The 13,432-nt window shown below is 42.0% G+C and overlaps 2 protein-coding genes across 4 annotated transcripts; one reads left to right on the top strand and one right to left on the bottom strand.

Annotated features, from left to right (window-relative positions):
- The first annotated feature begins 688 nt into the window (after nt 1-688).
- spryd4 (SPRY domain containing 4) lies at nt 689-1,992 on the top strand. Its single transcript, XM_047040872.1, has 2 exons — nt 689-855; nt 1,411-1,992. Exons 1-2 carry the CDS (start codon nt 726-728, stop codon nt 1,950-1,952), a joined length of 672 nt encoding a protein of 223 aa, XP_046896828.1. The 5' UTR covers nt 689-725; the 3' UTR covers nt 1,953-1,992.
- A 492-nt stretch (nt 1,993-2,484) lies between these two features.
- On the bottom strand, nt 2,485-12,112 carry LOC124481095 (glutaminase kidney isoform, mitochondrial-like). Of its 3 annotated transcripts, XM_047040868.1 has the most exons (18): nt 11,760-12,112; nt 11,316-11,403; nt 9,807-9,928; nt 8,357-8,486; nt 8,142-8,221; nt 7,854-8,017; nt 7,165-7,223; nt 5,879-5,911; nt 5,713-5,771; nt 5,553-5,619; nt 5,374-5,424; nt 5,055-5,231; nt 4,805-4,936; nt 4,623-4,715; nt 4,439-4,500; nt 4,075-4,151; nt 3,868-3,931; nt 2,485-3,760 (listed from the first exon to the last, which is right to left on the bottom strand). In XM_047040868.1, exons 1-18 carry the CDS (start codon nt 11,981-11,983, stop codon nt 3,598-3,600), a joined length of 1,845 nt encoding a protein of 614 aa, XP_046896824.1. In that variant the 5' UTR covers nt 11,984-12,112; the 3' UTR covers nt 2,485-3,597. The 3 variants fall into 3 exon arrangements, with proteins under 3 accessions (XP_046896824.1, XP_046896825.1, XP_046896826.1); XM_047040869.1 differs by lacking the exons at nt 11,316-11,403; nt 11,760-12,112 and adding an exon at nt 10,280-10,369; XM_047040870.1 differs by lacking the exons at nt 9,807-9,928; nt 11,316-11,403; nt 11,760-12,112 and having other exon boundaries at nt 7,854-7,977; nt 8,357-8,448.
- Between the last annotated feature and the right edge of the window lie 1,320 nt (nt 12,113-13,432).

Here is a 13,432-nt window from a genome sequence, read left to right on the forward strand (position 1 = left end):
CACTAACCTGACTGGAAGAAAAAGTGAGATCAAATGTGGGTGTATTGTAGAACATTCATGAAGGAGCAAAGGAGGTGCAAATCCCAATAAAATATTTACGTAAAAAATAAATGTTGTTATGTACAGTGGGAGTAATTCCGGCTCTACTACTACAACAATATATTTATTATGGCATTACAGATTCATGAGTGTTCGAGTTGGGAGTAAGCAGTTTTCACTTGACACCAGTGATCTATGTAGGACCCATTTGCCAACACTTATGGTCTCAATCCATGGATTAAGGCACCGCGTGTTTATAGCAATACGAGATAAAATTCTCGACTAAATGAAAGCCTACAGTAACTTTCTTGGAACAATATTAAAGGATTTCATACACACAGTTATGCATTCTTATGGTGGGATGGATTGTCGATAGAGAATAGGTAACAGGTAGCCTACATTTAACTATCTTCTATGTATGAAAACTAGAAGAAAAACTAGAATCTGTCTGGACAGGGTGATAATGCAGGACCATGGACAACGGTCCAAAGTAAAATACTGGTGAACCATTGGGACTCTCCAAGGTCCTGATTGACAAATATTGGTAAAAAAAGAAGAAAAAAAAAGAAAAAATAACGCAAAGGGATGTCTCCATACCTGTAGATGGCGCCATTATGTAAGGATCACTGATTCATGAAGAAATGATTCACATGTTTGTCGAGAAGAAAACAAACATGTGAACAAAGATGGCGATCCCCCTCGGCCTGGCATGGTTTCGTGGGTTGGCAGTTCGAACTGTCAACACTCCGGCTCTCAGAAAGCATGGGTCACTCCTACCAGCAAGAAGATTGTATATCACTACAGCGACCAGGAATAGTGAGTCCAATCATATCGCCCTAAACAAATATCCAGTATAGCAAACTCGATCGGCTATGGTTTTGTATCGCCCTTTGACATATTTTCAGCTCACACTGTAGCTACTAGAAGTCAGTCAGTAGACCCCCCCCCCCCCCCCCCCCCCCCCCCCCCCCCCCCCCCCTAGAGAAAAAAACTATTGTTACCTCGCGCAACGAACTTAAGATACCTAGATCTGAATATATCTTAATAATCTTGTATGTATAATGCTATGGTCTTGTTCTGTTTGCCAACTTGGTAACGTATGTCCTTAAGGGACTGTTAACATCCAAACCATACATGATTCCGTGAAGAATCGCTTGCTCATATGACATTGTTGTGGTAGTGCTACTCAGCCTGCGTGCAATGCTGTTCAAATTGAACTTCAATTTTCTACATGACATATGTAGAAGATTAATTTGTCCGTGTATTTCTTAATTTTGTACCACTCTGTATTGGTAGCATAATGATAAAATGCAGGGAAAGGCTAATGGCAAACAATGGTATTGTAACTTTTCTTTCCTTTCTTCCTCATAGACGTCCATTTCAAGCTGGATGAAAGGACTGCACATAGCAGTCTGGACCTCTTCAAGAAAGACACAGGTGTTATCTACCGCATCCTGGGCCTGCATGCCAGTCGTGTCCAGCATAACCAGGAGCGCTTCCGGGAGTGGGCGGTGGTGTTTGGGGATGAAGAGATCACGAATGGACGCCATTACTGGGAGGTGACTGTTAAGAAGTCCCAGGAGTTCCGACTGGGCGTGGCTGAGGCATTGATGTCTCGAGACGACTGCGTGGGCTCTGACAGCTCCTCCTGGGTGTTTGGTTATGTCCAGCGCAAGTGGTTTGCCATGACCACCAATAAGATGGTACCTGTCCCTCTGGTAGGTAAGCCTGAACGTGTGGGCATCCTGTTGGACTACGAGGCTGGTGTGCTGGGCCTTGTGGACATCCAGAAACCTCAGGTCATTTACACCATCAAGGCCAAGTTCAGGGGTCCTCTCTGCCCAGCCTTTGCTCTGTGGGATGGAGAGCTGCTCACCCACTCTGGCATTGAGGAGCCTCAGGGCTTGAAATGATGCAAAAGGAACTCTGGTAGTGGGACTGGGGAGGGGAGTGTGGCAATGGCCATGTAATAAGGGAACTATTGAGTTAGGTAACCTTTCAACCCCTTGACAATGTCTCATGTCAATCCTGAAAAGCATTGTTTTTCCTTCAATGGCCAGAACAGACATTTTCCATCTGCTTTAGGCTGCACGGTTACAGGGAAGTGTATAAGTCCATGATGTCAGTTCTCATACCTCAGACATCACAACCTCATGGGTCACAGCAGCTGTTTTGTATTTAACCGTAAGATTTCTGACCTTATTATCTTTGTAGTGTAACAAATTATTGCCGTCAATATGTAATTAATACTGTATTTTGAGAAATCTGCATTGGTGAAGGGGATATTGCCATTCATTTACTTTCAGGTTTGACTTTCTGCATTTTCTTTTCAAACTAGAATTTAACTAAAAACTCATGTTATTAGTTTAAAGTTTAGCTTTCATATGAAATATCTTCAAACCTCTCTATTTGTCTCTATCTCTGACAAAACTACTATGACAAAAATCATGTTTAACTTCGTTTATTTACAATATAATATAACAACACATTTCACATTAAGGAGTTCAAGCTCACTCACAGTTGAACCTGAGGAATAAGAACATCAGCACAAGAGCCAAAGTTGAGTTAAAAGGGCTTTGAAGCAACGTGTAAGAAAGCATCTCAATATCTTTGATTTAAAATGTGAATAAACAAGGCACATTTAACTGACAAACTTGCTTCAAAACTGGATATAAATTGTCTGAATATACTCCTCAGTTGTCACGTGTTAAATAAAGATTTGTATCACATCTTATTTTGCCCTCTGTACTTGCTGTGCGTCAACATATACTGGGCGTAATGTGTCACAGTAATAAACAAATCAATCAAAACCAATTCATGTACAAATATATTCACACCAAAGACTAGACAAAGTTGTGCCATTTCTCAAACCTTTGAATAGTTTCCTGAAAAATACTCTGAGTCTGTCGATTGAGCTTAAGAAACTCAAAAGTGAGTTAAGTATTTCCAGTTGAGGTAGATTCATATGGAAATATAGTGGTGATACCTGATTTCTCTATCTTTATTTGTAACTACTGTGCAGTAGTACTTACAGCCTGAATGTTGTTTCTGGGTGCACTGGTGGTGTAAAATAAGACAAATAAAATGATTGTCTCTGATTAATTTAAGCATTGGCTTAGATTTGTTTTAAAATTACAAAAATAAAACACAAACCATATATACAGAAAATATGCATCACAGTGGCATTTCATCTTACAAGCTTTGAGCTTTATGTACTAATAAATAAAACTGACCACCCAGGGTTGGGTGAAGTTACCATAGCCTAAACCATGTTCTTCCTGACTAGCAGCCGACCACCTGTCACAGCCTTAATCTTATGCAGTGCTATGTTGGTATTTGGCATTCTTCAACCATTTCTTGTATGTGCAGCAAAAGGGATACGTTCCCTATTTATGTTAGGTCCCTCAAGGTGCAGCCTTATGAGGACCTTAACAGTTCGACATACAGTACATGTGTTACCTGATAACATACAATCAACTAAACCCTTCTCACGGCTCTCTGTGCATAAGACCTCATATATTCAATACAATCAATCTGTACACGCATGTATTATCTTTCTCAAACCACAACTTTCAGTGTGTCCAACAGCAGTGGTTTGGCCTGGTCTTCAGAGTCTGCCTGGGGCAGGCTGCGTGGGTACATGCGCTGGTACTCCTGCAGGACTGCCACCACATTATCCCGGCCAAACTGAATGGCATCATCTATGGGGCTGTTTCCCCACCTATCAGAAGATTAGATGGGATGAGGAAATCAGGATTTTTGGACTGAGTGAGGAGTATGTTTTTAGAGTGATTCGATTTTAGAGTGAGTAGATTAGCTGACACCTACCTGTCCTTGACATGGGGGTTTACCTTACAAGTCTCAGTTAAAAAGATCACTGCTTCAACATGACCTAAACAAACAGTGAAACAAATGCATTAATACAATGCAATGAATTTGTGAGAAATAAGTGAGAAAGTTGACTTTTCTTTCTTTCATTACTTATTGTGGTTAATGTATAAATCTATTCTAAATCAAAAATATTTTGAAAGTCACCTTCAGCTGCAGCTACATGCAGAGCTGTGCGAGAGTCATAGTCCCTCTCTTCCATGTTGGCTGCAGAGAGGGCAAATCTTAGGGAGGGAGAGAAACAGAGAGAGAGAAAGAGAGAGAAACACAGAGAGAGAGCGAAAAAGAGAGAGAAAAAGAGAGAGAGAGAGGATAGTTCACTGAAAGGTTAATTAAAATGAATAATGGCCAACTGACTTAAGGCAAAAATAATACTTTTTTTTTTACTTTGTAAAAAATTATAATTAGTAAATAGACTAGTAAAAGTAGTCTGCACATTGAAGAAGTGAGATGTAAATGTCACACAAATTCTACTGAACATCTAACTTCTAATGTGTGTCTGATGCGTTACCTCCTCAGGGCAGAGACGTCTCCACTGTAGGCAGCAAACATCAGATTCACCACAGACTTGTTCTGATGAAGCACAGGACAGACATTTACATAAAGATGTAATCGAGGTCAGTAGCATTCTGGTGTACAATAGGCTGTGGCTGAAAAGACAGCAGCTAAGGTGTAGCTTGTTCTGTCTCCCTTACCCGATCATCATCTGACTGTCGTCGAGGGTCCAGCTTCTTTGCAAAGTGTCTCAGGTTGTCATAGTTGTGGAAGTTGAAGAGGGACACCAGTTCCTAAACACAGGGCAAGTTCAAAACAAAATGATGTTATCATCCCATATTTCTGAGGTGTCGTGTATGTAAAAAAAAAATGTACTTCATACTTGGCAGAAATGAATGCCTCGAACGCTATTTCCGACTTTATCTAAAGGTGGAGACCAACAAATCATTCCCATAACGTTGGGAACCACCAGCAGCACTGCCCCTGACACGCCAGATTTGGCCGGCAAACCCACCTAAGAATATGAAAATAGAAATAGTTTGATACTAATAGTTTGATACTTATTGTAGTAGGCAAAGCCTGCTATATGACTCTGTATGCATGAGTGATACTCTTGTCTATTTGTGACTCACATGGAAGGCGAACTGGCCAGAGAAGTCGTACATTCCACAGGAGTGCATGAGACTGAGGGTGTTGCGCACAGCCTCAGCGCTCAGAACACGGTCCCCTGTGATTGGACAGATTCCACCGTTTGCCAGGGTGGCGGCCATGACGCTGGATGACTCACATGTCACCTCAATGGAGCAGAGCTAGGAAAGGAGGGAGGGGAGAGAGACAACAACCATGTTTTGTCAACAAACTCCTTCTGAAAAACCCAACTAAGACTTTAAACCCAGAGAGAAACTTAAATTCCTATAGGCAAAAAAAAAGAAGTACGAAACTAAGCTTTACCTGGAAGTAGAAATCAAGGGCTGCAATCATTTCTACATTGTTAGGAAAGCACTGGAGGCACAGGGAGGGAAAGGACAGTCTTAGTTTCAAAGTAGAAAAATCAAATGACTGTTTAACAATGACTGATTTTTATTGTTTGTTCGATTTAACCTAAAAACTAAGATACATTTCTCACTCACCTTTTTCTCCTTAAGGTAATAACCGATTGCAAAATTTCGGTCACCAGTCTCCTTCTCTGACTGAAATCTGTCAGGGAAAAGTATACATAAGAAGACATACAGTACGGTATTTCACAAGTATGTACTATGATGTTGTCCATAACTGCAGTAGGTGACTCACGTGGCATTGCTGAAGCCCACATACTCAGAACCAGCCATTCTTTTTAAGAATTCCATGACCTGCAAGCCAAGGTCATTTGTGTGAAACATGTAGAATACTTGGTATTTGGATTTCAGTAACTTTTATTAAAAGACTATCAGATGACTATCAGATGTACCGTACTCACATAGTCAAACTTCTCAGCCGTATTTGCACCAGGCTGCAAAAGAAGGAAACAAGAGTTAAATAATATTCATGTATTCTTTTTACTGACAGATTCTGCATAGATTCCGATTTCAGTCCCTTCAGTATAGAGTGACTTTGGGATAGACATGAAGTTCAGTCAGACATAGTAGTGGGGACATCTGGGTATGACTAGACATGGAGAGTCTGGAGTGTCCATGTGCTGGTAATGTTGAGCCGGTGACATGGGGTTCCATCCCTGGGAAGATTATTACCCTGATTGAATTTCAGGGTCCAGGGAAAGATCATCGCCAAGTCGTTAAGACACCAAAAAGGGTAGGTACTTCCTGTACTGTTCTGGGTGTCTCTTCTCTAAAAGGTCAAAAGTTAACTTAAATATTACTGTTGTGGTTGAGCCTATATGTTTTGTTGATGGTTGTTCAGATGACGTTCTCAAGAGAGGCATTTGTAAACACTTTTCTCAGTTTATAATCATGATATGTCAAGTTTCTGGCAGTATTCAAAAACAGGTATACAGTAAACCTCTCCACTCAGCTGACTTAAAGAGAGTATACATACAAAACAAGCTCGCATAAACACACACGCAAACATAAACACACACCTTCTATTCTAGATCATCTTATTGGCTAAACTAAACACACCCCTCATAACACTCCTCCCACATGGAGTGTGACATAGGGGATAAGACCTATCTGTCTGGAGTCAGCTGCAGAGGACAGGCCACCAGTGGAACAAAAACTCTAGATAAACAACCCACATGACCATGCAGGTCTGATCCCCATCTCTCCCCTCTCTCCCCTCTCTCCCCTCTCTCCCCTCTCTCCCCTCTCTCCCCTCCCTCCCTCCCTCCCTCCCTCCCTCCCTCCCTCCCTCCCTCCCTCCCTCCCTCCCTCCCTCCCTCCCTCCCTCCCTCCCTCCCTCCCTCCCTCCCTCCCTCTGTTGATGTTGGAATAAGGCCAATTCTGTATGATAAAGGCTTAGCTAGTGATAAGGTACAGTAATTCTGTTTCAGGTCAGAATACATCACGATATTGGGTCAATTGTCCAACGTCTGGTGATAAGGTGTGGTGGGAGGTTACGGGAGCTTCCGACTTTGTACTTCAGATGGAAGTGTGGATTTCCTAAATGGAAATCTAATCATCAACTCTGTGCAATACCTGCATTTACAGCCGCAGGTGTGCTCATGACTTGTAAGATGCTTTAGTTAGTAGATAAGGATTTGACACATGGTGATTTGACACCATGTGTGACCCTGTAGCCCATCCTTACCTTCAGGAGAGAGCTTATGACTATAGCTCCAGCATTCACCATGGGGTTGTGTGGTTTATCTGCCAAAGGAACCAAAGGATGTTGTTACTGCAGTGCACTCCAGACACAGCTATAAACCAGGATACAGCACCAAAAAAACAGCTGAATGAATATAGTGAACATCTGCATGTCTACAAGGATATCTTCAGTATCATAAGTTTGGAGCATAGTAGAGAAGAATATGTCAATCTTTCCAGCATAGTATAGACTCAGATATAAATGGTTCAAGCATAGTAGAGGTGAACACAGTATATAAACGTTTCCAGCAGTGTAATAATCTAGGAGGAAGGCTGACGAGATAAGATGCCTGTCTAACAATCTCCTGTCCTGTTCTTGTTCTTTACTCTGTTCTGTATCTTAAAGGACTGTGTGGCAGTTATTGATCAATTAGCTGATGATGTCATTATTTCTCAAACTGCTATGTGTAGACAGGTAGGCTTTTATGTGTTATATAATTATGTAAACTATAGTGCCCTTTGTGCAAAATACATTAATCATTCTGTCACAGCCAGAACATTCCATTCTGCATTTTGTTTCTACCTCCAGTAAGAACTGATGACATGCTTCGCTGGTTACATTCTTTAATAAAAGAAGACCGACCCGGATATACTGTATGTTTATGAGAGCAGTCCATGGGAAGTCTCTCTCACCTTCCTCATCCAGTGACAGTTTGTTAAACTTGAGTCCGCTGGGCTCTTTGCCCACGTAGCGGTGAACATGCTCAGTGCCAGCCTCGTGCACAGCAATGGCATACTCCAGGGGCTTCACGCATGACTGCAGACAGAATGGAACCTTGGTGTCACCCACTGAATGTCTGCAGTACAGAAGCACAGAACATGAGGGTGGGAGGGGAGATGACTTGAACAGGGTTGATCTTAGACAAACTTCAGGGGGACAAACACATCCCCACACAGGCCGTAGTAATGCTGTGACCTTACCTCTGGCCATCCACGGTGCATAGAGACACTCCCCACAGATCAGGACTGAACTTGGCCAGTTGAGGAATGTAATCTGCTACCTGCACAATCAATTCAGAGCAGTGTGGTCCATGAGGGGGAAGCGGCTCTTCATTATACTCAATGTGCAAGTTGGTGTATGTTGGTGTGTGTGTGTGTGTGTGTGTGAGGGCATCCAGATGTGAAGTCGTATTCACCTGCCCCCCTTCCTGCTGCTGGGCGCTGTAGTACAGCTGGTTAATGTGAGATACAAACTCCTCAAAGTCTGGGATGATAAACTTTCTCCTGAAGGCCTGCGTCAGTAGGATGATGTTATTGCCAACACACCTGAAACACACATGTAGTAGATAATAATAGAAACGGTGGAGGCATTTTGAATCATTTGACCCACTATATGCTAGCAGTCGTAAACCTATTATGAAATTTGATTGTGTAAAACTGCACTCCAACAGCTACCCAATTAACAACACAAATAGCCATCCAATGGGATTTGGTTTTCGTAATCCCACCTGTCTTCATCATTAGGTAAACAATTGCTATGTTTAGTAAGCTGTGGTGTGATCTCAGAGAATGGCATTCCCATTCTGTCATTCCAGAGCTGAGCTGAAATTTCCGACCCATAGCCCTTGCTAATACAGCACTCGCACAGAGGAGAACGGAGGCATCGCATTATTCATACAGAGCACTCCTTTAAAAATGGGAATCTCTAGAAGTTCCAAGAAAGTGGCCATATACATTATTTCAGGGGATGACAATTTTGCATCACACAATTTCCATTGTTATGTTTTAAGTTACATACAGGCTAGCATGATACATAATATAACACACGATATACTTGGGAATCAGTGACCCAATTGTGCCAGGTCAGAGTATGAATCGCCACTGCTTTCGTTAAGTTAACTTAGCCACTTAGGCAGTAACAGTGTTTGGAGAGCAGTGTGGATCCCCTCTGAGCTCTCTGATAAGCTGAAGCCTCTAATACAACTGGCACCGTCTGGAGTTCACACAGAATGCTGCCCTTTTATTAGCTCCCCTCGAGACTTCAGCCATGCGCAGATGTCATTCTCTGTGCCAACAACTCCAGAACTCTAATGCTGCTTGCCTGCCAGTGTGTTTGTGTGCATGTATGTGTGTGTATGTGTGCATGTATGTGTGTTTGTGTGCATGTATGTGTGTTGTATGTGTGTTTGTGTGCATGTATGTGTGTATGTGTGCATGTATGTGTGTTTGTGTGCATGTATGTGTTTGTGTGCTGTATGTGTGTTTGTGTGCTGTATGTGTGTTTGTGTGCATGTATGTGTGTTTGTGTGCATGTATGTTTGTGTGCTGTATGTGTGTTTGTGTGCTGTATGTGTGTTTATGTGCATGTATGTGTGTTTGTGTGCATGTATGTGTGTTTGTGTGCTGTATGTGCGTGTTGGTCTTGGACAGCTGTTAGCTATAAAACTACCGACACTGTCAGTCCATGTTTCACTTGAGTAACCTCATCATCGACACCACAGACTGTATACACCCCGTGATTAAGTATGCAGGGGTATATGCAGGAGTGGGGGGGGGGGCAGTAGTAGTAGGGGGGTAAAATCCTTGCATAATTTTGTGTAAAAAGAAATCCATTGTGTTATTTGTAGAAGTAAACCCAGTTCTTACTTCCTAAATAACTCCTGGTCCATCATGACAGGTCCGCTGGAGTCACGCGTGGTCTTGCGTAGCTGTACCATGCAGTCACGCAGCCGAGGGTCGGATGTCAACAAACCTGTACTCTTCAGCGCCTGCAGAGGGGGAACAGATGGAGATGAAGAGAGATTATAGGATATGGAATATATATGTTATGTGGATTGCAGACAGTAATTTTCTTTCCTTGACAAAAAATCTGTATTATAGATCTTAAATATAGAGGAAAATAAAAAAGGAAGACATCAGACAACAGGCATCCTATTTGTCTGTGTTTGTCACCATTGATATCTAAAAGGCTTCCAAAACTCCACAACCAGACCTGAAACGACCCCACATAGAAAGGAGTACCTGTACTGGGGTCTATCTCCTACAACAAGTCACCATCAAGACAAACCAGTAGCTATGAACCCTGTGTCTATTTCTGGGCCACTAGACCCTATACAGACCTTCCTCATGGAAGCTTCCTGCTCCTGGTTATTTCAAACAAGTTCTAAGAGTACACAGCCAATGCAAGTCCAAGGCAGGGCCACTGCACACTCTTGTTATTGTCAGATGTTGATTGAGTAAGACAACACACAAGTCAAACTGGTTTTGTAAATCAGTCAGTGATGCAGTTTTTCTTCCCAGCACTGCTAGGAAGAAAAACTGTGTATGTACACGTGTTTGCAAACGTGTATGCAAAGCTGAAACTCAAAGAGGGTGTGACAAGTTTTAGTCATTGCTCTGTCAAATATCTTAGCATATACCAACTCTACCCAGTCTTTTATTAGACCTCTGTTCCTTTCATTTGAGTATGCATATGACCGGCCCCCGGCAGGGAATAGAAGGTGCGAATTTAGGGCGTAAAAAGAACCGAGTCTCCACTGCCCATTCTCTGGTGATGTGATGCTTAACATAATGTTCCTCAGACTGTGGCTGAGGTCAAATATAAGGGTATTTGGTTCTTAAAGAATATTAGGTAAGGTCTTTGTAAGTTTGTTTACCATAGGTACTGCTGAGTTGTGCTGAGTACACCTCAGCAGCCATTCACAAGTACAGCACAGGCCGACTGTACATCTTAAACACTGTGAGGGCAGTTATCACTATAAACTATGATTCATTAAGACTCAACAATCCTCCATGGGTTAGCAAGGATTTATATACAGTACCCCGTCATTAACAGTTACTACTCCTAGCGTATCCATATCCTTATCTCCTATTAGTTTGTTACATTTCCTTCACACTAACCTGAGCTTCTTCTCAGCTGGTGACACGGTGTGAGAAATTCCTGACTCATCTCCTATTACACCCCTTAGTTTGGATTTAGCTCAGTCAAAGGTCCTTTTAGGAATTAGAATGTGTTTTGGTCCAGTACTGTATTTTGTTTACACCTTAAGTACGTCATGACAGCATACTATATACACTGTCGATAGTATCAATGGAAAGGTATTGTAGATATGTAGGCTCCTGTTGGGTTGTGTGGAGGATTTACTGGTAACTTACAGAGATGAACTTGGAGACAGGGATCATTTCTTTGCCCTCAGTGATGGTGTAGAAGAGCAGGTCCTCTAGTCCAGACACCAGCTTGTTCCTTCAAACATGGACAAAACTGCATTTTTTACACCATGTCACACTTCTACTGTTCAATTATCACAAGTGTATTTAGGAATACTTAGACACATGGGCTACTTGCCATCATCACAGGGAGGAAGGCATTATTAATAATGCTGCAATAAAGGCTACATGTGGATATCAACTGAGAGCAAACATTGCCTGTTTTCCCCCTATGTTCAGCCAAAGCACTAAGAAGGGGTTTGGCTACATACACTGTAGCCTATACCCACACTTCAAATTCTTACTATGGCATCTTATTCACTCAAAAATACCATGCTAATAACTGAAAACGAAAACCAATGGTATTACTCAAAGTGTAACGTTTAGATCTACCTTAAGTCTCCATGGTCCATGTCCAAAACAGCTTGATCCAACTCAGTTTGACTATGGAAAGGCTGCTGTATGTGTGATGCTGCACTCACACAGAACAGCTGGACAGGCTGTTCCTTCCTGAATATGACTTTGCTGTCACCACCAACTCGCGATGAATTAACCACATATTTAAGCAGTTGTAAAACTCCAGAATTACTCGTTCGTAGACGTTTTAGGCAGTGCATTTTAAAAACAATAGCCGCGACTCAAACAATGAACGTTAAATAACTTTTAACGTTAAAGTTATTTAAGTTTGAGTATTTTGAGTTCTCGTGTGCCGCTCTCCAGAGATTTCTCCGCTAGCTACCACGCATGCACGCTCTGGCGAGGATATGTCTGTCGCGCTGGGGGTGGGGCTGTGACAGCAGAAGTTCAGACAGATAACGTGGCCCAGTGACCAATGACAAGTGAATTGTGACCGTAAAAATCTAGACGGTGATGCTGGATTTACGATAACGTCAGGTACGATTTCGCTTACAAAATTAGACACCACGGGTGTCCAGTAGCATGTGCATATGTTCCAAATGTTTTTGCCATAACCACGTCCAGAAACTACGCAATCTTACTGGATTTAGCTAAACAATGTTCCTTTCGCGTTGCTGATTTTTTATGACTCTTGAGTCAAAACCAGTTATTGATGTACCATATTAACCAAATGCGTTTAATATGAACTCTTAAATACATAAACTTTACAAACGATCACGGTTTCGCAAAAGGGTTGAAAAGGTGACTCATGACAATCCCAAAAGCCTAGGCATCTGTTGTAGCGACACCACATGGCTTTATAAAACAGTCACTTTAAACCGAAACATACTCTCTGCCTGTAGATGGCATAGTGACTCCAGGGACTACACTCAGGCCAGAGTGCCACAGATACTGTAGCCTATGTCTGTTTGCCTATTGTATGCCTGGAAGCACATATCGGGGTCTATCGCACACAGATGCCCAGTGACTACTCCCTACACATTTATGAGAGTGAGGGAGGTCTGCCTTCCTGTTGTCTTTCAGTTTGTATCCATTAAGATTGCACAACCTTCACACTTCAGTTCTCTGTACCACTATCCTGCATGTGGCCGGTGTTTGTGTCCAGTAGAGCAGCACTGATACGCTCCATCAGCCTTTTTTGGTTCAGAAAATTACTAATTTTTCATCAAAAGGAGAATAGGGATGGACTTTCTCTTGTAATAGTAATTGGCTTCCTTGTATAAATGATTTTAGTATTTCAATTACGATTATGGTAAACTTGACCAATTCATCCAATCGAATGCAATATCATGTTTTAAATTAGGCTACTTCCAAAAGTATAACATAATTTTACTATTGACCTGTGTCATGTCACAGAGAAGGTCATGGATTATGGTCAGTGGATAAGGTAATGGACATTTCTCATAGTAGGCCTATGCCAAGAGGTGCTCCACTCTAGGTAATTTAAATTCTTTCAGACGAATTGTTATCATAAAGACAGTCTAGGATCCCAATGGTCCCCACCCATTCTAATAGATGAACGCTTGGTATACACACCCCTATTAGGTTACATGGGTTTCAGTACAGATGTTAACCATTCAGGGTCTGCTGGCCCACTCCTGGCAGATGGTATGATATTGATTGCTGATTTGGTCTTTTGGAAGTGACCA

Source organism: Hypomesus transpacificus, chromosome 18 (assembly GCF_021917145.1).
Source record: "Hypomesus transpacificus isolate Combined female chromosome 18, fHypTra1, whole genome shotgun sequence".
Taxonomy (NCBI): Eukaryota; Metazoa; Chordata; class Actinopteri; order Osmeriformes; family Osmeridae; genus Hypomesus; species Hypomesus transpacificus.

What these genes read in the sequence shown, in the direction of transcription:
- LOC124481095 (XM_047040868.1), bottom strand. Translation starts at nt 11,983, where the DNA reads ATGCACTGCCTAAAACGTCTACGAACGAGTAATTCTGGAGTTTTACAA. An exon ending in ACTGTCACTGGATGAGGAAG is followed by an intron (nt 7,224 to 7,853) that starts GTGAGAGAGACT and finishes TTCCTTTGGCAG; the next exon opens with ATAAACCACACAACCCCATG. An exon ending in GAGGCATTCATTTCTGCCAA is followed by an intron (nt 4,716 to 4,804) that starts GTATGAAGTACA and finishes CCCTGTGTTTAG; the next exon opens with GAACTGGTGTCCCTCTTCAA.
- spryd4 (XM_047040872.1), top strand. Translation starts at nt 726, where the DNA reads ATGGCGATCCCCCTCGGCCTGGCATGGTTTCGTGGGTTGGCAGTTCGA. An exon ending in CACTACAGCGACCAGGAATA is followed by an intron (nt 856 to 1,410) that starts GTGAGTCCAATC and finishes TCTTCCTCATAG; the next exon opens with ACGTCCATTTCAAGCTGGAT.